Source organism: Varanus komodoensis, unplaced genomic scaffold (assembly GCF_004798865.1).
Source record: "Varanus komodoensis strain SLA01 unplaced genomic scaffold, ASM479886v1 scaffold9, whole genome shotgun sequence".
Taxonomy (NCBI): Eukaryota; Metazoa; Chordata; class Lepidosauria; order Squamata; family Varanidae; genus Varanus; species Varanus komodoensis.
Window position 1 is genome coordinate 5,336,742 of NW_025336598.1, and position 22,273 is coordinate 5,359,014.

The following is a 22,273-nucleotide window of genomic DNA, read 5'->3' on the forward strand; positions in this document are numbered from 1 at the left end:
TAGGGATGTCCAAGAATAACTTCTGGGGAACAATAAAATCAACTCTGGATGTATGTATACACTATAATAAAAAAGGCAGAAATACACAAAGGAAAAAGAAATCAAGATGGGGCAGAGCAGTACAAGAGAAAAGCACTTAATTTTCTTTTGTTCAGTGTGTCACCTGATACTAATCTACAATTCTGCCAATGTAAGCACTACTACCTTTTTCTCTACTCTGCTCTTGCATGAGACTTTGTTTTTCCAATGCATGCTAGAGATGCTGCCTTATCTGTGACTTTTACATTTTCAAAGGAGATTATGAATCATAGAATAGCAGAGCTGGAAGGGGCCATGAAGGCCATCTGGTCCAAACCCTGCTGTTGCAGGACACCAAGTTACACCATCCCACACAGATGGCTGTCCAGTTTCTTTTTAAATGTCTCTAGTGTGGGAAAGCCCACCACCTTTCCACCTCTACAACTTATCTTGTAAATCCAGCCTGAATCTGGGTTGTCGCAACTTGAATTGATTATTCCGAGTCCTACACTCTGGTATCAGTGAGAAGAGATCTTGACCTTCCTCTTTGTGACATCCTTGAGGTACTTATAAGGTGATATCATGTCCCTGCTCAGCCTTCTCTTCTTAAGGCTGAACATGCCCAGTTCTCTCAGTCTCTCCTCATAGGGCAGTGTTTCCAAATCCTGGATCATTTTTGTTGTCCTCCTCTAGACCCTTTTTCTTCTTTGCATGCATCTTTTTAAAATCTTGGTGCCCAGAACTGGACACAGTATTCCATATGAGGTCTGACTAGTGAAGAGTATAGAGGAACAACTACTTGTGATTTGGAAGTAATACTTCTGCTAATACATCCCAAAATAGCATTTGCCCTTTGGGCGGATGCATTGCACTCTTGGCTAATGTTTAGCCTATTGTCTACAATTACACTAAGAGCTTTTTCTTTCCCAGTTCTGTTGAGCCATGTATTCCCCATCTTGTATTGATGCATTTCATTTCTCATTCATAGATGGACTTGACACTTGTCAGAATTGTCTCTTATTCCCCTTAAGAGGTACCTCTTAGCTGGCTGGGGTCTAGACATGTCCCTTCTGCATGGACAGCCTTGGGGGCAGCTGGCATATTGGGGATTCTGGATGCTAGACTGTTGTCTACCTGACAAACTATAGTATGGGTTGTGATGATTCCATGGCCACTTACATTGTTGGGGTGTGTGGAAGCCAATACCCATTTGTCGAGTTGTCAACCTCGCCTTCTGAATGGTGTCCAGCTTCTCATCAGTTCGGGTATGGAAGAGGCCCTCTCCATCAAATGGCATTGACTCTAAGCGGGACTGTCTCTCTTGTGGAATATTCATCTTCTGAAGCCATGCATGTCAACGGAAAGCTACTGCACTGACTAGGGCCCTCAAATCAGAGTCAGTGTGATGATGCACCATGGCAATTTGCTCTTTGAACAGCTGCATGCCTTCAGCTAGGAAGACTCTGGTGAGAGACCATCCCCTCAGAAGCTCTGTCAAAAGCTATACATTTTGTCCATTTGTGCTGCACATTGAACCCTGCAAGTTTCCCCACGATTTGTTACCCTCTGCTTTCTGTCAGTCAGCCATGCCCCAATCCATGCCCCAATCAGACAGTGCATTGATCTATACCAAGAAGCCTCAATTTCTCAACCAGTACTTTGTCAAAGGCCTTGCTGAAAACCAGGTAAATCATATCCACCACGTCCCCTCCGTCTAGCCTCCTTGAAACCTTGTCATAGAATTCCACAAGGTTTGTCTGGAAGGACATCTTTTTTGTGGCTGCCAAACTCCCTTCCCTATCTGAGGTTACTAGATCTCTCACTATTATGATCCTTTCCATAGTCTTTCCTACAATGGACGTAAGGCTAACCAACCTGTGATTCTCCATGTGCCCTCTACTATCTTTTTTGAAAATTGGGACAACTAACGCCACCCTCCAGTCCTCTGAAACCTTACCCATTCTGCACAAGGCCTCAAAAATGGAGGCCAGTGGGCGCGAGAGAACTCCTGCCAACTCCGGAAGTACTCTCAGGTGTATATCAGGGCCTGGTGCCTTTGTAACATCCAGTGCCCTGGGGAGGTCCTCAGCTTCTAGGGGTGTGAATCTAATCTGTGCCCCTAAATCCCTGGCCGCATCTGATCGCCGATGTAGATCTCCCCCGTCCTGCTTTGGAGAGAATACCAAGGCAAAAGAATAATTTAACGTCTGTGCCTGTTCCCTCATATCAGTCACCAAATCCACTTCTTATTAAGCAGTCCCACTGCCTGTCTCCCCTTCCTCTTGCTATTTCTATGTTGATGGAAGCCCTTTGTTTTGCTCCTGATATTCTTTGCAAGCCTCAGCCCATAATCAGCCTTAGCCTTGCAAAGAATCTTTCTGCAATGGGCCTCCTCATCCCGGAGAGATGGCAGAGACCCAATGTTTCCAGGAGGCTCCAAGTGGTATGGACCGTTCCTGCGAGGTCATCTTTTGACAGGGCTACAAGGAACCAGTTGTCAAGGTAGGGGAAGCGTTGAATTCCTTGTAGGCAGAGATAGGCACAGATGATTGCCTTGCATTTAGTAAATACCCTTGGGGAGGTGGAGAGTCTGAGTGCAGGGAAAGAGAAAAGCTTCCATTTCAACTTGGAAGTGAATCTTATAATCACAGAATAGTACAGTTGGAAGGGGCCATGAAGGCCATCGGGTTCAACCCCATGCTGTTGCAAGACACCAAGTTATACCATCCCACTCAGATACCTGTCCAGTTTCTGTCCTTGAATGTCTCTAGTGTGCCTACCACCACTCTAGGCAGCTGGTTCTACTGTTGTATTGCTCTGACAGTCAGGAAGCTTCTCCTGATATCTAGCCTGAATCTGGACTGTTGCAGCTTGACTTGATTATTCCACGTCCTACACTTTGGCATCAGCAAGAAGCGATCTTGACCTTCCTCTTTGTGACAGCCTTTGAGGTACTTATAGAGGGATACCATGTCCTCCCTCAGTCTTCTCTTCTCAAAGTTGAACATGCCTAGTTCTCTAAGTCTCTCATCAAAGGTCAGTGTTTCCAAACCCTGGATCATTTTTGTTGTTCTCCGCTGAACCCTTTCTCATTTTCCTGCATCTTTCCTAAATCTTGGTGCCCAGAACTGGACACAGTATTCCAGATGAGCTATGACTAGTGAGGCGTATAGGAGAACTACTACTACTCATGCCCCTTCTCACAATACTTTTGTTAATGCATCCCAAAATAGCATTTGCCCTTTTGGCGCTGCATTGCATTGTTAGCTCATATTCAGCCTATTACCCACAATTACTCCAAAATCTCCCCCCCCCCCAGTTCTGTTGAGCCATGCATTCCCATCTTGTATCAATGGGGTTTCTTTTCCTTTGGTTCCTTTTTCTAGGTGAAGGACTTGACACTTGTCCTTATTCAATCTCATTCTGTTGCTTTCAGCCCAGTGTTCAAGTTTATCAAGATCCTCCTGGACCTTCATTCTGCCTTCCAAGGTGTTTCCTATTCCACCCAGTTTTGTATCATCTGCAAATTTGATTATCTTTCCTTGTACTTCCTCATCTAAATTAATAAAGATGTTGAAGAGCACTGGATCCAGGACTAAACCCTGTGGCAGCCCACTAGTTACCTCCATCCAATTAGGAAGGGTGCCATTGATGGGCACTCTTTGTGTCCGATTTAGCAGCCCATTTTGGATCCACCTAATTGTTTTTTCACCTAGTCCAGCTTTTCCTAATTTGCTTATCAGAATGTTGTGTGGTACTATGTTAAAAGCTTTGCTAAAGTCTAGGTAGATTGTGTCCACAGTGTTCCCTCTGTCCATTTGGGAGGTTACCCAGTCAAAAAATGAGATTAAATTAGTCTGACAGGATTTAGTTTTGGTAAATCCATGTTGGCTTCTAATAATCATTGCTTTTTCTTAAAGATGCTTGCAGACAGATTTGGGTGGGGTTTCAAAGTTTTATTGTTTTCTACTCACTAAACAAATGATTATTCCAATGACTTTAAACATACAGTGTACAAAATCTTATTTCTCTCTACAAATGCTATGTATTTCAGCCCAAATTAGAGTTCTAATTCTGTAGCCATTGATAGAAAAAGTCCCTTCTTTGGTAGTAAACTGCATCTTCTTTTTCCTTAAGAGATAAAGTCAGTCTATCCATTTCTGCACAGTCCAATATCTTGTTCAAGATCAAATCTTCAGCCAGTCACTCTCCTTTTCACCAACATTGTGCATATTCGATCCTCGCCGCTGTTATTACATGCAAAGCCAAGTATATACTTTGTTTATCAAGACTGTGGGGGAGAATGCCTAACAGAAATATTTCTGGTTTAAACATTACAGATCTTTGCAACATTTCCCCAAGCTATCTATGTATTTTAACCCCCCCCTTTTTTTTTTGCTTTATCACTAGTCCACCACATATGATAAAAGGTACCAGGTTTCTGTTTACATTTCCCGCACTTATTTGACATATTCGGAAATATTTTAGCTAATCTGTTGGGTGATAAATACCATCTATAAAACATTTTATACAAGTTTTCTTTATAAGAAGTTGCCAAGGTTATCTTAACATTTCTTTCCCACAACTTTTGCCACCTTTGCAATTCAATGTTATATTCAAAGTTTTGTGCCCATGTTATCATTGTTTCTTTAACTAGTTCATCTTCCATTTTCATTTCTAAGAGAAAGCTATACAATCTTTTAATCATTTTTTCATCTGATTTTAAAATTAATTGATCAAAAATATTTTGTTCTTTATAGAAACCATACTTTTTAAAATCTTTGGCATGTCTCAATTTCATTTGCGTTTGATGCCACCAAGAAAGATCAATGCCATGGTCTTGAAGCTCTTGATTTGGTTTCAACATTCCTTCATTGTCCAAGATGTCATTATAAGTCACAATCTTATTGAAATTTAATGCATTTGGGTATACAAAAGCTTCCATGGGAGAAAGCCATCTCGGTATCTTATTATAAATTTTTATCTTTAATTTTTCCCAAACCAAAAACAATGCCTTCCTAATATAGTGATTTTGAAAGTACCCATGAGTTTTACATTTCTCATACCACATAAAAGCATGCCAGCCCATTTGTAAATTGTGACCTTCAAGATATAAAATCCTTTTGTTCCTTAATGTTATCCATTCTTTTAGCCACACTAGAACACACGCTTGATAACACAACAACCAACCTGGGAGGCCAAAGTCCCCATTCCTTTTGGCCTCCTGAACCATTTTTATTTTAATTCTTGGTTTCTTCTTTTGCCATATAAATCTTGAAGTTTGTGTATTTAAATCATCAAAAAACTTTTTCTCAATTTTTATGGGAACTGTTTGAAATAGAAACAATATCTTAGGTAATATATTCATTTTAACTAAAGCTATTCTTCCCAACAGTGATACTTGTAAATTAGACCAATTTTCCAAGTCTGCCCTAATCTCTTTAAATAATTTGATGTAATTATCTTGATTCAATGTAGCACATCTAGCTGTTAGGTGGATTCCCAGATATTTGACCTTTTTCACTATTTGAAGATCTAGCTGTTCCATCAAGGCTGTTCTTTGATTCAACGTACAATTTTTTAATTTAGTCTTTTCTCAATTTGTTTTCACCCCTGTAACTTCTCCATAGTCTTCTATTTTTTTTCAGCAATTTGGGTGCTGTTACTGCAGGTACTTCTAAAATAAAAACTAAGTCATCTCCAAATGCTTGGAGTTTATTCCTTTCATCTTTAATTCTAGTTCCTATAATTTCCGTATCTGCCCTAATGCTTCTATTAATAACCTCTAAAATTAATATGAATAACAATGGTGACAAGGGACATCCTTGCCTTGTGCCTTTTTGAATATTTATAGTCTCTGTAGGTTGTCCATTAATTATTATTCTGGCAGTCTGTTTTTTGATAGATAGTTGCATTTATGAATTTTTTGCCAAAATCCATTTGTTTTCATTGTTCTTTCATAAACTGTCAATTAATGTTGTTAAACGCTTTTTGTGCATCTAAAAACAGTAATGCCATTTGTTTTTCAGAATGAACTTCACAGTACTCTAAATATCCAATATGGTCCTCAGATTGTCTCTAATTTGCCTCTTAGGCAAAAAGCCATTTTGATCTGTATGTATTAACTCTATTAATTTTTTTCCCAATCCTTCTGCCATTATTGAGGCAAAAATTTTATAATCCACATTTAAAAGTGATATTGGTCTATAATTTTGAATCTGTGTACAATCAGTGTCTTCTTTTGCTATCAAAGTAATATTTGCCTCCATACATGTATTCGGGATTTTAGCTTCAAATAGAACTGCATTACATATATCCTTCAATGAATTATTTAAAATTTCTTCAAAACATTTATAGTATTCCGCTGGTAACCCATCTGGGCTGGGAGTTTTATCATTTTTCTGTCTTTTAATTGCTTCACTTATCTCTATCATTGTTACTTCCTCATTTAACATTTTTTAAAAGTTCTCTGGAAGTTTTGGTAAGTTTTCCTTTTGTATGGATTCTTGAATCTTCTCAGCTGGTACCTCTTTAGATTGGTATAATTCTGTGAAGAACTTTTCCACTATTTTCTTTATTGTTACATTTTGTACATGTAGATGTCCTTCATCATCTTTCAACTTAAAAAAATAATCTTTTTTTCTCTTTCTTTAACTTGTAGGTTAGCCATCTTAGCATTTTCAAAAAAAATTTGTTTAGCCATTTTAATTTGATTAGTTAATTCATTTGTTTCTAGAAGTTTCAGTTTATGTTTTACGAGGTTCACAGACAGATTTTTTTTTCATAATTTGCTCCAGAATTTTTCCAGGGATTGATGTCAGACTAACTGGTCTGTAGTTCCCATGTTCATCTTTTTCCCCTTTCTTCATATAGGGACAACGTTAGCCTTTCTCCAGTAGTCTGGCACTTCTTTTCTCCAAGATTTATCAAAGTTAATAGCCAGTGGCCCTGAGAGTTCCTCCGCCAGCTCTTTTATGACTCTGGGTTGGAGTTCATCAGACCCCGGAGATTTGAATGTGTTGATTCCATCGAGGTGTTTCCTTGTCAATCCTGGGCTGCCATCTTTCACTTTCAGCTGGAATTCCTCTTGGTTGTAGATTTTCTTATGGGAGAAGACTGAGGCGAAGTAGGAATTTTCCTTGTTGTCTGTTATCACTCTGCCATCCACTTTAAGTAGCTGGATGCCCCCCTCTCTCTCATGTCTTTTGTTCTGGATGTATCTGAAGAAGGCTTTCTTGTTGTGCTTAGCATCCCTTGCTATTCTCAGTTCATTTCATGATTTAGCTTTCCTGACGCTGTTCCTGCAAATTCTTGCTATTTGTTTATATTCTTCCTTCATGGCCTGGCCCTGCTTCAACTTCCTGTACATGTTCCATTTGTCACTTTAACATTTTGTGGAGCCACATGGGCTTCCTCTGCTTTCTTCTACATTTTTTTCTCAATGGAATTGTTCATAGGTGTGCTTGGAGAATCTACTTTTTTGATATTTGCCACCAGTTGGACTACTTTTCCTTTAAGGGAATGTTGCCATGGCAGTTCACTTATCACTTTTCTGAATTTGTTAGAATTGGCTTTCGTGAAGTCCAGGATGCTTGTTTGGCTCCAGTTATCCTTTGTCAATTTTACAATTGAGAATTCAAATATCACATGGTCACTTTCCCCCAGAGTTTCCATGGTTGTTATTTTGTCCACCAGGCCATCCCTCTTTGTTTATTATTAAATTGAGAATAGCTGATTCTCTTTTTTCTTCCTCTCCCTTCTGCTGGAGGAATTTGTCAGCAACGTATGTCAGAAATCTCTTGGAGGGGCATGCTTAGCAGAAATAGTCTCCCAGCATATATCAGGGAAATCAAAGTCCCCCATGATGACATCATTCTTCATGGAAATGCTGGAAAGTTGCTTTTCAAATGTTGCATCCTTGTGCTCTTTTTGACTAGGTGGTCAGTAATAGATGCCAATAACTATGTTTTTCTTATTTTTTGCTCCCTTTAAATTAAGCCAGATGTTTTTGATAGGGCTACTAATTTCCTCTTCTTGCATTTCTGTGCAGATGTATGTGTCTCTTACATATAGTGCAGCTCTACCTCCCTTTTTGTCCTTTTTATTTTTCTTGAACAGGTTGTATCCATCAATTGTAGAGTTCTAGTCATGTAAGTCATTTCAGTCATGTGAGAAAATGCTGATAATTCTGATGATCCATAATATGAAAATAGGTATCCTTCCAGTCAATAGACTTGAACCTGTCTCCTTGACATAGCATGATACTGAATGTAAGGAAATCATGCAAAACTTCTTCAGTGTGTTGATGACTCTGAGATCTAGAATTGGGTGGGCACCAACCATCTTTGGTACTATGAGGTACTAGGAGTAGAAACCATGCTGAAGGTACGATGGAGGAATGATCTGTATAGCCCCTTTCAATAGCAACATTGCTACCTACCTCCACTGCCCAGACGGGATGGTGGTATAACCCTCATGGAACCAAGAGGTGGCACGCTGTCAAATTCAATTCGGTATCCTCTCTCCACTCTGGAGAGGATCTACCTATCCAATGTTATGGCTTCCTCAAGTGGGAAGATGGGAGGAGAGACAGCCATTTGACCAGATAGAGGGAGGGGGACTGGTTGGCAGCATTAGTCCATGATACTTTTGTCCATGGCAGTCTCTGCTTGGGCTGTTGGAATCAAGTAGCAGCCTCCCTCTCCTTTGGTTAGGCAAGTGACTGTTGTCATGGTGGATGAGAATATTGTCCCTGTGACCAGTATACAGTGTAGGGAGGCCCACTCCACTTACATGACTGCTGTGGTGGTTGGCTAAATCTCATCTTCCTTGCTGTTACCCTGGTCTTTTGGATAAAGAGCTGGGTAAAGAGTTGGTGTTAAAGAGGCCCTCCTCATCAAATGGTAGATCTTCAATCCTGGTGTGCACCTCTTGTGGGACCAGGCATGTTGACAAATTGCCACTATATTGATGAGGGCCCTGGAGTCACAGTTGATGTGGTGGCATGCCATGTGATCTGTTGACGGGACAGGTGGAGTACCTTGGATTGAAAGACTCACACCATTTCTCTGTACTGATCTTGAAGGTGTCTTCAGAGGGGGTCATCTTCTCCCAAAGAACATTTGATATTGTGCCCCCATTGCTTCATAATTTGAGGCACAAAGGCCCATTGCGTCCAGTCTGCATCTTTCTTTGCCCATGGGTGCTAAGTATTCCCTCTGAGACTATTACTGCACCAACTCCACATTACTTGTTTGGCATGGGACGTTGTAGCAGGAATGGAATCAACTTCTCTTGGATATGGTACATCCTCTCAAGCTGCTTAAATCTTGGTGCCAGTTACACTGGTGTCTTACAGTTTTTAGCACTGTTGGAAAAAAGAGGAGCAATACCAGTACTGTGTTCTCTATTCACATGGTATCAAATACCAGATCCACAATCTTTTCCATATGTTGTTGGGTCTCAAGCCCAAGCAAGGTAATCTTCCAGAGGCTCATTTCTTCAGAGGGATCCTGGTTCCTGTGCTCCACATTTTGGAGTGGTCAGTTGGTCCTAGCCCCTGTTGAGTCTATTCTTGTCCCAAAGTAGTCAGTAGCATTTTGCTTGGTCCCAATCAGAGAGGGGCAACCAAGAATGATCAGATGGGTGGCATTCCAATGCCACATGGGATGGGGATGGTGTCAGTGAAGAGGTCTTGATACATTGAGGTGAGATGGTGGGAGAGTGGTGAGGTGAAGTCACTGTTGGTCTCTGTTGTAGCAAAGCTAGGAGAAACCGTCATGGAGAGATCTCAAAGGATCTGATGTGCATGGTGGTCAATCATGAATCTTGCCCTCCAAAACTGACATAGCCAAGATCAGTTCTATTGTTGATGTGGGTTCAGTCAGAGCTAGTTTCATGTGTGGTGGAGTCACTTGAGGCATTGATGGGGAGTGAGGTGCCCAAGGCCTCTTCTGTTTGGCCTTGGCAAACTACATTATCTTCTCAGACTTTTTGGCTAAAACGTCTCCAAATGTCAACATCCTAGCCTTTATTTTAAAAATAAAAAATGCCTGGGATGAAAAGTCACCCTATAATTTCCATTAAAATGGAAGGGCAGAGTGAATTGTTGATCCTGAATAAAGGTCCTGAAAAACGGCACAAAGCAAGGTTCAACGCAAATAATCTTGGACTCGTTTTAAAGCCAGGATTCTAACCTTCACCAAACAGTATGAAAATCATGCAATCATAAAATAGTAGATTTTGAAAGGGCCATCAGGTCTAATAACCTGCTCAATGCAGGACTCCAAATTAAACCATCTCTCTCAGTTGGCTGTCCAGCTTGAATGTCTTCAGTATGGGAAAGCTCATGACCTCCCTAGGTAGTTGGTTCTATTGCAGTACATCTCTAACAGTCCAGAAGTAAGACCTGATGTGCAGCTGAAATTTGGCTTCCTGTAACTAGAGACCATTATCCTGTGTCTTGCATTCTTGCATGATTGAGAAGAGATCCTGGTCTTCCTTTGTGTGACAACCTTTCAAGTACTTGAACAGTGCTATCTTCTCCTCCTTTTTTCTTCTCAAGCCTAAACATGCCCAGTTCTTTCAACTTCTCTCATGTTGTTTCCAGTCGCTGGGTCACCCTTATCATCCTCCTCTGAAGCTTTTTCAGTTTATCTGCATCTTTCTTAAACTGCAGTGCCCAGAACTGGATGCGGTACTCCAGATGAGGCCCAACCAGTGCTGAGTAGAGGGGAATTACTACTTCATGTGATTTGGAAGTGGTGTTTCTCTTAACACAACCCAAAATAACATTTGCCTGTTTTGCAGGCACATGATATTGTTGACTCATATTCAGCTCATGATTTAGAACATGGGTCCTCAAACTTTTTGAACAGGGGGCCAGTTGAAAGGTGTTGGCAGTGGGTGCGGGCTACCAAGGCGGTGCCAATGGGGGGCATGGGGCAGTGAGGGGGTGGGGGACCGCGCGCAGAGAGGCAGTGGCTTGCTCGCACAGAGATCATTTTCTCCAAGCGAGTCCAAAACAATCACCACACGAGCAAGCTGCTGCCTCGCTGTGTGCCTGCGGGCATGTAGTGAGTCCAAAAGCTCTGAGGTGGGCCAGATAAATGGGCATGGCGGGCCGGATCCAGCCTGTGGGCCACAGTTTGAGGACCCATGATCTAGAACAATCCCAAGATCCTTCTCACTTGCAGTACTCTTGAGACAAGTCTCCCCCAACTTGATATGTGATGCCTACTGCTCCAGAGTGGGGATAGGAGGGAACTCCCTGGGAGATGTATTCATAATCCCTTAGAATGCTCTGTTCTATGCATTTCTTCCAATCCTGTCAATAACAAGGACTTTAAAGAAGATCGGACAGGAAAACTTCACCTGCATACTGATCACTCCATGGTGGTCTCGTCAAGCTTAGTTTCCAACTCTTCTACAGCTGTCATGAGGGATGTACATGCACCACCCAGAGATCTCAGACCTCCTCACTTAACAACAGGACAAGATCCTACACCTGGATCACCATATGCTGAAACTAAGTGCCTGGCTAATACACTGAACCCAGTACTGACAATCCTACATCCAAACATATAATACATTCTACAGTCAGCCCTCCAGCTGAATAATCAATGGCTATACAACTTGAAATGGAAATGCTTTACATGTTTTGCTTTGCAGCTTCACACCTAATCAGCAACTGTAGAGAATATACTCCAGTTTCTCCTTTCACTACACCAGGCAGGGCTTAAACCATCATCCATCAAGGTATACCTTGCAGCCATATTGTACCATAGAGGACATATAGAGGGAACATCTGTATTCTCGCATCAGTTAACACATTGGTTCTTACGAGGACTCCAAAATGTACACCCTCCAATCCGACTGATCGTACCAACATGGAGTCTCTCTGTAGTCCTGCAGACTCTAACTTAAACCACCATTTGAACCTTCAGCTTCCACGGACTTGAGATTACTATAACAGAAAACTTCCTTCTTGGTAGCTATAACTTCAGCTAGAAGAGCAAGCAAATTGTCTGCCCTCTGAGTTGACCCTAAATTTCCATAAGGAAAAGGTGGTCCTTCGTATGGACCCAACCTTTCTTCCAAAGGTAGTGACAACATTCCATCTTAATCAAGACCTTGTGTTACCTGTATACTTCCCAGAACCCCATGTACCTTTATTCGACACTACCACCTTGATGTAAAGGCTAGGAGAGAATGCGCTTCCACTCATGCTATCCTCTCAACTGTCCTGCAGTGATGACACAGCCCCACCTCCTAGGTTGGGTAAGCATGCCAATCATCCATGTGTGATGCACAGAGACCACAACAAAGAAAGGCAGGTTGCTTAGCTGTAACTATTGTTCTGAGTGGTCATCTGTGCATTCACACAACTCACCCACCAGTCCCACGTTGATGTCAGTGGGTGAAATTAGGCAAGCTAAATTAATTTCTCCTAACATGTCAGTACCAGTTGGGGAGCAAATGGTTGGTCTCCAGCTGGACTGGCGATAGGGCATGGATTCCACCTATTTATACGAGGGAAAGGGGGTGCGGAGTTCCCACCAAAAGTATTAATAAGCTGAGAGAATTTTCCAAAATACAGGCACTGCACAGGCACAGCACCCATATATGTGAATGAACAGATGACCACTCAAAGACGACAGTTACAGGCAAACAATATATGGTAATATATAGGTATATATAATATAGGTATGTAATCAATGCTATAGATCTTTTTCTTTTCTTAAATACTATTAAAATTGTGATTTCTTTTTTTAGTTTGCTTTTTTCTTTATGATGCAGTTTGGTTGCCTGTGTATTGCACAATAAAAACAAATAAAATGTATTTAGCATTAATAATTCATCTTTAAGTGTTAGTTTCATGTATAATGGCAATCCTTATCAAAATGCACTCTTTTATTTTTGTGACTGTCTATGCTCCCCCTAGAAAACATATTATGATGCAGATTGCTGGAATACATTAGAAAAGTATTTAGGGGAGCATGAAGATAAACTCCCCTCAGTTCCTTTAGTGGTGGCTGGCAATTCTAGTGCATACATAGCTTCAAAGTGCATCAGGTCACTTATAACACCTTTCCCTATTTGTAATTGTCTCTTTAGTCTGGATATTAACGGGAAATAAAGAAACCATTTTATATTTTTCTCTTCATCTTTTAGTTTTTACCATGACTTAATTCCTCCATGCATATCAATCATGTCTTCATATGTTATAAAATGATTACTTTTCCTCACATATTTATCATAGTACATTTCAATTGGAGACATCAAAGGCAAGAGTGGAGGACTAATTCCTCTTCTCAGGGTATATCATATTTGTATTAGAACATACCTGAGTACATAACCATTATTTGGTATTAAAAATTTTCAATACATTACTTAATCCATAAATAACTGTGTATTCTTTCTTCCAGATCTGTTTTTCCAATTTTATTAATCTCTCATTAGGATTTATAATCCAATCATTAATCTAAACCAAACTAGTCACATAGTAGTATAATTTGGTATTGGGTACTACAAGGCCTCCTCTCCTTTTCATCTTATAAAACTTTAAATCTGATCCCTGGCTTTTTCCTGTTCCAAATAAAAGTATTCAATTGTCTTTGCCATTCTTGAAGGATTTTTCCCTGTATAAAAATTGGTGTCATTTGGAAAAGGAAATTTAATTTAGGTAGGATGCTCATTTTTATAATGGAAATTCTTCCCAGCCATGGCATTTTTCATTTGGACCATTGCTTTAGGCCCCACTGAATTGTCATTCATATTAGCTTACAATTATCTTAAAATAATATATGGGGAAAGTGTATGAAGTTTCAGCAAATTCCAAAAAAGGGTTAGAGTTGGGTCTATCACAGTAATCAAGGACTAAATGTAAAGAAGTTAAAGACCAAGAAAGAATATTTATTATCCTCAAGATAAGATTTCTTAATGAAAAGAGGTATATTGGCAACTATTTATGCTCCAAATAATGGAAAAGAAAAGTTTTATGAAATATTATTTTAATCCTTACTGGATTTTCAAGAAGAGATACTGATTACTAGGAAGACACAAATAATATTTTATTTTAGTTTCTAAAAAGTTCATATGCAATGAAATATCTAATATCCATTTATCATTTAAACTCACACCTGAATGAAATAATCAAATGTTTCTTATAACTGAGGGATAATATGCTAGGATGAGTCAGGGAGATAACAGTATATCCTTAAGAAAGGGTAACTTCTTCCTTTTCATAGAAAACACTATCAAGGTGGAATTTCAAGAATGATTCTAACTAGACATCACAATTACTCAAACAAATTCTGCCATGCTACATTTAGTTTTTCTGTTTAAAAATGCAGCCCCTACGTCAGGGTCAGACAACCTAGTGCCTGCCAAATGGTTTGGGCTACAGCATGACCAATCATCAGATGCAATCCAAACCATCTAGAGGGCACTGGGTTGATAGGATCTGAGATAACTGGGCTAGACCACACTCTCCAGGTGAAGTGTTAACTTGCTATACAATTGGGATTAATTGCTAATGATCTAAACAACTCGGTGGCTCAGGGAAAGCTCACATCATCAACATCATTAAAAGAGTTTATTTTAAGCCAAAGTAGCTCATATACTATGGCACAGAATGTTTAAAAAATGTAATGCCTTCTTCCAATCTGAAATATGTTTATTCCCCACAGTAGATTTCCTATTTTAAAATAACAAAAATATTTCCTCCACCTCAAAGTAGCCCTTTAATTTTAATTTGAAATTGTCCAAAGCCATCTCAGGTACTTTCAGGTGCTGGCTAAACTTGGGTGCAAAGGTTTCACTTTAGCAAACCTGGAGAGGCCAAGCCTGAGATTTTGTGTGGGTAATTTCACAGGAACTCTTCTCACTTGGTTAGTATATCCAGCTGCACCTGAAAAGAAGGTGCATTAAAAAAGATCATTTGCTTATCAGTTTCTTATTTGCACACCTCTATGCTCTAGTGATGCACTTAACTTTTAGTTAGTGCTGTACATACTGCTTTACAAAACATACAAGCTAACCTACAGCATACATTCTTCTTTAAATTCATTTTATATTTCCAGTAGGGCTAGGGGAAACTTTTAGGATGTAACAGCTATACTTCCTGCATGGAAAACTGGTACAGGCTGTAGGCCAGTAGTGGGCAGGACCAAAATCTGAAGTGGACTGTTACATTTTTTTACCACATTAAGCTCCCTTCCCACACAGTTTACATACACATAATTACATACACATTGAACTCACAAGGATCCACTTTTCCTCACAGACCCATTTTCCATGTCACCCCATTCCCTCTACCTTACCCACTATCACTAGCACTCTCCATACATATCTTTTCCAGGTACACTTCTCTGTCTCCTACTTTTCTGGTCTTTGGTATCCTATTCTGACTATTTTTCTGACCTAGAGAGCAACTTCCACACTTGAAGCTATTAATCCTTTAGCATTTTGAAGTGTTTTCTTATGTTATGTTAGCCCTTGGGAACTATTGCAGGAACTGTTTAGAGGCCACAAGAAAGTTGAAAGTGATGAAAAAAAAGTGCAAATCCAGGTTCCAGCAGCAAGTCTGGACAGGGAAAAAAAAACAAATTAAGATGGGATCAAGAGAAAGAGGTGAAGAGAAGGGGTTACTATCTGGGGGTGGCAGGGAGAAAATGGAAGATTGCAGAAAACACTAAAAGAACTACAAAAAAGGCTTAATGATGATCTGAGACTCAAGAAGACACACAGCAGAGGTGGAAGAAGGAGCAGATAACTTAGGAAATGGACAGGCAGATTAGCCCAGAATTGCAGAGACTGAGTCAGAAAGGCTAAAGCTCAGCATGCACTGGGGTTGATGAAGGATGCTACAAATAACCAAAAGTGTTTCATTAGCTATTTTTAAAGCAAAAGTAGAACAAAAATAATAGACCAGTTGCTCAGCAAAAATTGCCAAATGCTGACAGGTGAAAGAAAAAGCAAAAATGTTCAACTTATATTTTGGCACAGTCTTCTATAAAAGAGAATCTGTCATGTGTGGTATATGTAGAAACCTGTTCTCCCCTGCAGAGGAGAGCAGGACATGTTCCAATAGAGCAAATCTAAGGGAACCTAGGTTCAGTTTGGATGACAGGAAGTACTTCCTGACAGATTGAAACATAGAAACAGAGCGAGTTAGAAGGAGTCTCCCAAGCCATCTAGTCTGACCCCCGGCTCCAGCCGGCTCCACTCACAACATGCCCACCATGTGTATGTCTAGCCTATCTTTGAACACCCTCACCAATGGGGCCACAACCACCTCCCATGGAAGCCCATTCCATACCCTCGGGGTCAGCACTTCCTGACCAGATATAAGAGAGGAAGGGAGGAAGGAGGAGGCTGGGAACTCCAAGGAAAGGAAGGGGTGGGAAGGAGTTGAGGTGCATGTACACCAATGCTAGGAGCATGGGTAATAAGCAGGAAGAGCTTGAAGCTCTCCTGGGAATAGGAGGGTATGACCTGGTGGGGATCACAGAAACTTGGTGAGATGAAAGGCAAGTCTAGAATGTGAACACAGAGGAGTATCACCGTTTTAGAAAGGACAGGAAGGGAAAGAGGAGTGGGGGTGTGCCTTTATATGTCAGGGCAGGGATAGGATGCAGTGAGATAGAACGCAGCACAGATGGGGATTCGGTAGAGGCAGTCTGGGTGAAACTTAGGGGTTTTGACAGGGAAAGAGACCTGACAGTGGGGGTATGTTATGGCCCTCCAGGTCAACTTGAGACTCTGGATGATGGCCTGGCAGACCAGATTCTAAGGATATCTCGGGGGAGAGACACAGTAATTATGGGAGATTTCAAGCTCCCGGATATTACTTGGGAGACTCACTCAGCGGTGACAGCCAGGTCACGTCGCTTCCTAGAAGCTATAGAGGAAGGGTTTTTCACACAGAGGGTCCGAGAGGCGACAAGGGGCGGGGGAAACATCCCTGACTTGGTCTTGAACAATACAGAGGAGCTGATAGATGAAGTACAGATTAGGGGAGCTCTGGATGCGAGTGATCACTCCGTTGGAGCGCGTCCTGCCTTCCTCTGCAGGGTAGAACAGGTCTCTACCCACCTCCATGTGACTTCCTCTCATGTACCTGTATGTCGCCAACAGATCCTCTCCGAGTCTCCTCCTCTCCAGGCTGAAGAGACCCAGTTCCCTCAGCCTCGCCTCATACGGCATCCCCTGCAGACTGGCCACCAACCTTGTGGCCCTACGCTGCACTGACTCTAACCTAGCTATATCCTTCCTGTAATGAGGGGCCCAAAACTGAACACAATACTCCAGTTGCAGGTGCACCAGAGTCATGTAGAGTGCTAGTAATACCTCTCTCGATCTAAAAGCCACACTTCTGGCTATTCAACCAAGGGTGGCGTTCGCCCTCTTGACCACTGCATCACACTGCTGACTCGTGTTTAGCCTGCAGTCAACCAGCACCCCCAGGTCCCTTTCACAAGTGCTGCTCTCCAGCCACTTGTCCCCTAACCTGTACTTATGCCACCCATTCCTATGCCCCAAGTGCAAGACCTTGCATTTATAGGACCCAAAATGTATGCAATGGCCTTCCACGGGAGGTGGTTGAAGACCCATTGGTGAGGGTGTCCAAGAATAGGTTAGACATGCACATGGTAGGCATGTTGTGAGCGGAGCCGGCTAGAGCTGGGTGTCAGACTAGATGGCCAGGGAGACCCCTTCTGACTCACTCTGTCTCTATGTTTCTATACGACAAAAAGGTGGAAGTGCTATGGGTGCAGCTTGAGGTTAAGACAAAGATGGTCAGCACCTTCACAGAGTTCAAGTCTGCAGCACTAGATGAATTTCTAGTGTGCTGAAAGAAATAATGGATGGACTCAAAGAACCTCTATCTATTCTCTTCAAGAAATCCTGGAGTGAAATACCAAAGGAATAGAGGAAGACAAAAGTCCCTGTCCTCAAAGAGGAATATCCTGAGAATTTTAGACCATTTAGTCCAGTATCAATACTTTAGAAGTTTATAAAGCACTTGATCTACAGGCACCTTTTCTCTGATGAAGCATTCAATGGAAGACACCATGGATCTGTCAGGAACACCTGCATGACTCCTACATCATCCTATATAATAGTCTAGCCTAGAAATATTCACTGATCTCTATAGCTCTAACAAAGGAGCATTTGAAATATTAAAACATGTTCTTAGATTAAGTTTGAATCACTTTGATTCTAATAGACATTCAATTGGGCATGCTATATCTTTCAATGACATCTGAGCCTCTTATTTTTAAGATGACATAAGAAAAACAAGGGTGAACCATTTCCCACCTAAAAGTCAGGAAAAGTAACATATGCTTTAGATAAGGAGATTCAAGGAGCTTGTACTATTGTTCTGCTTTTATGACAGAAATGAATTGAAAAACACTTCAGGGTTAAGTTAGTCCAAGCCAACAGAAGCTGTGAAAGTGAATGCAAATAGAACTTAAAATTAAAGCATCTTGTTGAAGAACTTAAGGAAATTAGTTGAGCAGCAGGGCTGGGAAGGTTATGAAGTAAATTTAAGTGTGCAGCTCATTAAAACAATATAAAAGTGAGGGGAAAGATTTCAGGGTAAACACACCTATCCTCATCTAGACTTTTCTACTCATCTTGTTGCAATTCAGATACTTCCTATTTTATTTTATTTTATTTTATTTTATTTTATTTTTATGTTTATTTTTAAAAGGCACATTCCTGGCACAATTTCTAGTAATTTTTTTAATGTGATTTCTTATAACAAAAACTTAGTATTTTTGTATGTGGCCTATATATTCTTACCTTATTCTATATTCACAAAAATTGCATGAGATTGCAAAATACAAGATAAAAAGATATTCCTGATATCTGAGTCCTGTATAAATTATTTCTGTGGGATAGTTTCAGAACCTGCATTTTCTGATGGCTCTGGGAAATGGAATGTGACTGCTGATCCATGATCAAGCTAAATACAGAAATCCCATTTTGAAAAATCCCTAAGCAAGGACAAAGATTTGCACTTCTGCATTCCACAAACCTGTGCCAAAACTCTACCTCAGCCTGTGAACACCTGGTATCCCTTTTATTTGGATTTATTCTGACACTGAGCATTCACGCCCTCTCTCTTTTTCTGTCTAATTCAGGAGACTCCATTAAGCATAGGTCCTCAAACTACAGCCCGTGGGCCAGATCCGGCCCACCATGATCATTTATCCGGCCCGCCTCAGAGCTTTTGGACTCACTCAGAGAAAATGATCTCTGAGCGAGTCCAAAAACTCTGAGTCAGCACAGGCATTCTTTGAAACTGAGCAGAGAGCCGGCACAAGCACCAAATTGTAACAGCTCAAGTGCGTGTGTGCTGGCTCTCCCCCCCGCACCCCATTGCATGCATATACAGAGCGGGAATAAGAAGTGCGAGAAACAGAAGAGAGGAGGGCAGAAGAGAGAGAGAGAGAGAGAGAGAGAGAGAGAGAGAGAGAGATGAAGACACTAAAAAGGATTGAAGGTAAGAAAAATATAACTTTTTAAATCTATTTTTAAATATGTGAGCCACAGCCTTGGAAAGAAGCCCTTACCTCCCTCCTTGCTGCCCTCTCCCGGCCAGGGAAGCCGCCCCGCGCTTGCCTCTCTGGCCTCCTGCTCCCACTCCCCCTCCTGTAGCTGGGCAAGCACCTGCAAGGGGGCCTACCTCCGTCTCGGAAGCAGGGTGGCAGCAAGGAGCTGGGAAGGCCTCAACCGAGGTGAGCGCGTCCTCATGGCTCCCCCTCATGTCGTGCCCTCCCTTTTGGCAGGTGGGGCGGTGTCACCTTGGGCTTCTGCTGCAGCCCGAGCGAGCAGAGCAAACATTTTTAATTTAAAAAAAAATTAATTAATTTTAATTAAGTTTTAACTAATTTTAATTTTAATTAAGTTTTAATTAATTTTAATTATAATTTTTCAAACTATAATCTGGCCCCCCAACAGTCTGAGGGACATTGAGCTGGCCCCCTGTTTACAAAGTTTGAGGACCCTGCCATAAAGGCTAAACACCCTTGTTTCCCCATCTGATCTTATTCTCTTCTTTCTTTCTCATCTGTCTGTCTTCTCTCTCTCTTCCTGCTGAGATGCAGTAGCAATGCCCACTGACACATTCAGAAATTTGACTGTGTATATCTTATTACCAACTGGTAAAACTCATTTTCTGTATTAATTTCCAAAAGTCACCCATTTTCCTTCCTGGAAATTTTACTGAGATCCTACATGACCTGGACAAAGGACCAGGTTTACAAAGATCATCATCACTGTTATTAGTCTTACTACAACATTACATTTCTATACCATCCATAGCTGAGGCTCTCTGGGCGGTTCACAACATTTAAGTTACATACTAGAACAAATTGTACTAGTTTCTGGCTAACCCAACCAGACAGATAACAAGTTTGCTGTTGTCCAGGAGAAACAAAGTCACAAGTTGCATAGGGAATTGACTCGCTTAACACCGAATTAATCCTACTGCCCCACAAGTCATCCATACATGGTTCCTGAGTAGCTAATTCTCAAAACAAGTAAAATAGGTCTGTGTGGCCTGAGGAAGTACAGTAGAAATAAGGAATATACCAGGTGGTATCCAGTTGGGCTTCTTGGTCTCTGAAGTGTCTGATGTTTTTGAAGGTTTTCTGATTGGTTCTGAAGAATTTGATCCATTCTGTAAAACCATCTGAGATTTTGCTTGAACTAGTCAAATGATTGAAAGACAGAAAAATATGGGGAAAAAACCTCTAATAATGGGAGGATGATATCAAATTGATTCTATATTTAAGAAATGCAGGAATCCATTTTTAAAACTAGCAGATGGATTTGACAACTAGAGCAAAACCAAAATATTCCTCTGACATTTCCTCCAAAATACAAAGAAATTAATTTTATTCCAGCAAATCTCCATGCTTAAAATTTTCAGTAGGGATTCAGATCTTAGCTCCACTGAACTAGGTATAAATGGTTCACATCAGTGTTTTTGTAAGAAAAAGGGTGCTGGAACTCATGAAATTATTTACCTTTCGCACAGTAGTCAATCACTGTACACACACCCACACACAACAGTTGTGTAACGAAACGTAACAGTCGCTGCCTGCAGTAAGCACTCAGCACACGACCACACAACTAATCACAAGCCAACCAGCGCCATCACAACCAGCGCGGATGAAGTACGCATGCATCGGATTTGACATACAAGCAGCCTGCATGCACCGTTTTAATGATTTTGCCGCCGACCTGCTACGCTTCAAATCCACGTGGACCAAACATCAAATTTTCAAAAGTTACTTTTAAAACTTGGAAAATCTGTTGAAAAAAGGTGCCGGAACTCTGTTCTGGTGTGTTCTATGACAAAAAAAGCACTGGTTCACCTAAGTTCCATTTGTTCCATAGCACTTAGGAATGCGTAAATGACTTCCTTAGAATTTAACGCAATATAGCTGTCATCAAAATATATTCAATACCTCTGCCAATATTAAAATTAGAGAAATTAATTGTCCCTTGCCTCTCAGAAGCAAATCCCAGATTTTAAAATAAGGAATGTCTAAAGCTATTTCTTGATACAATATAAAACAGACTTTAAAATAACTGTGCAAGTACTATTACAGGTATCAGACTGATAGAACTCTTTCAAAACCAGATGCAAAATGTTTGTCATTCAGGAAAGGACTGAATCTACTTACCCACTACATTCCTTTTTGATTTGAAAGGCTTTTCTGTTGTTTTTTTGGTACTGACATGCTTCCTTCCTTCTTTCCTATTATCTTTACTTTTCTTCTTTACAAGAAATTCCTCATAATCTTTTTCACTGAAGCTGGAATCATCCTCTGTTACATCAGCTAAAACAAGAGATGGTATGAAGGTCAGCAGTGAAGTGGGCACAGACAGGTACTGGACATCAGTAGTATGTTTTAAAAGTTATTGTTTTACAATATAACAAGCTGCACTGTGTTCTGCAAAAACATTTCATCTCTCAACATCTATTTAATAAGGGCTTGTTTCAGGTAATACTTAAAAGGTACAACACAGTTCATACTTCTTTAAGGGTGCCATCCCATGTGGATGCTTGTAATGCTCCAAATTCAAAGGATTATGGGCATCCAGTGAAAGGCTGGAAGTACAAGGATTGCCCCCATGACTCCTTTCCCCTCAGAAACATTTAAATTGTTTATCTGAAACATCTAAATGTTTTTCCTTTCCTCAATATCAGGAGTGGTTGAGAGACCAACAG

General features: G+C 40.8%; 1 protein-coding gene across 5 annotated transcripts in view; it reads right to left on the reverse strand.

Moving 5' to 3' along the window:
* Positions 1-3,953: 3,953 nt before the first annotated feature.
* The window catches only part of RAD51AP1 (RAD51 associated protein 1), a 36,416-nt gene continuing 18,096 nt past the window's right edge, over positions 3,954-22,273 (reverse strand). For 3 of the 5 annotated variants that reach the window (XM_044418021.1, XM_044418024.1, XM_044418022.1), the window contains 4 exons: positions 21,726-21,881; positions 20,626-20,742; positions 14,851-14,929; positions 3,954-4,265 (listed from right to left, as the gene is read on the reverse strand). In XM_044418021.1, the coding sequence (XP_044273956.1) occupies positions 4,214-4,265; positions 14,851-14,929; positions 20,626-20,742; positions 21,726-21,881 (404 nt within the window). In that variant the 3' untranslated portion in view covers positions 3,954-4,213. Of the gene's footprint in view, positions 4,266-14,847; positions 14,930-19,717; positions 19,848-20,625; positions 20,743-21,725; positions 21,882-22,273 lie in introns of those variants that run through there. The other 2 variants (XR_006413525.1, XM_044418025.1) reach the window with 2 other exon arrangements.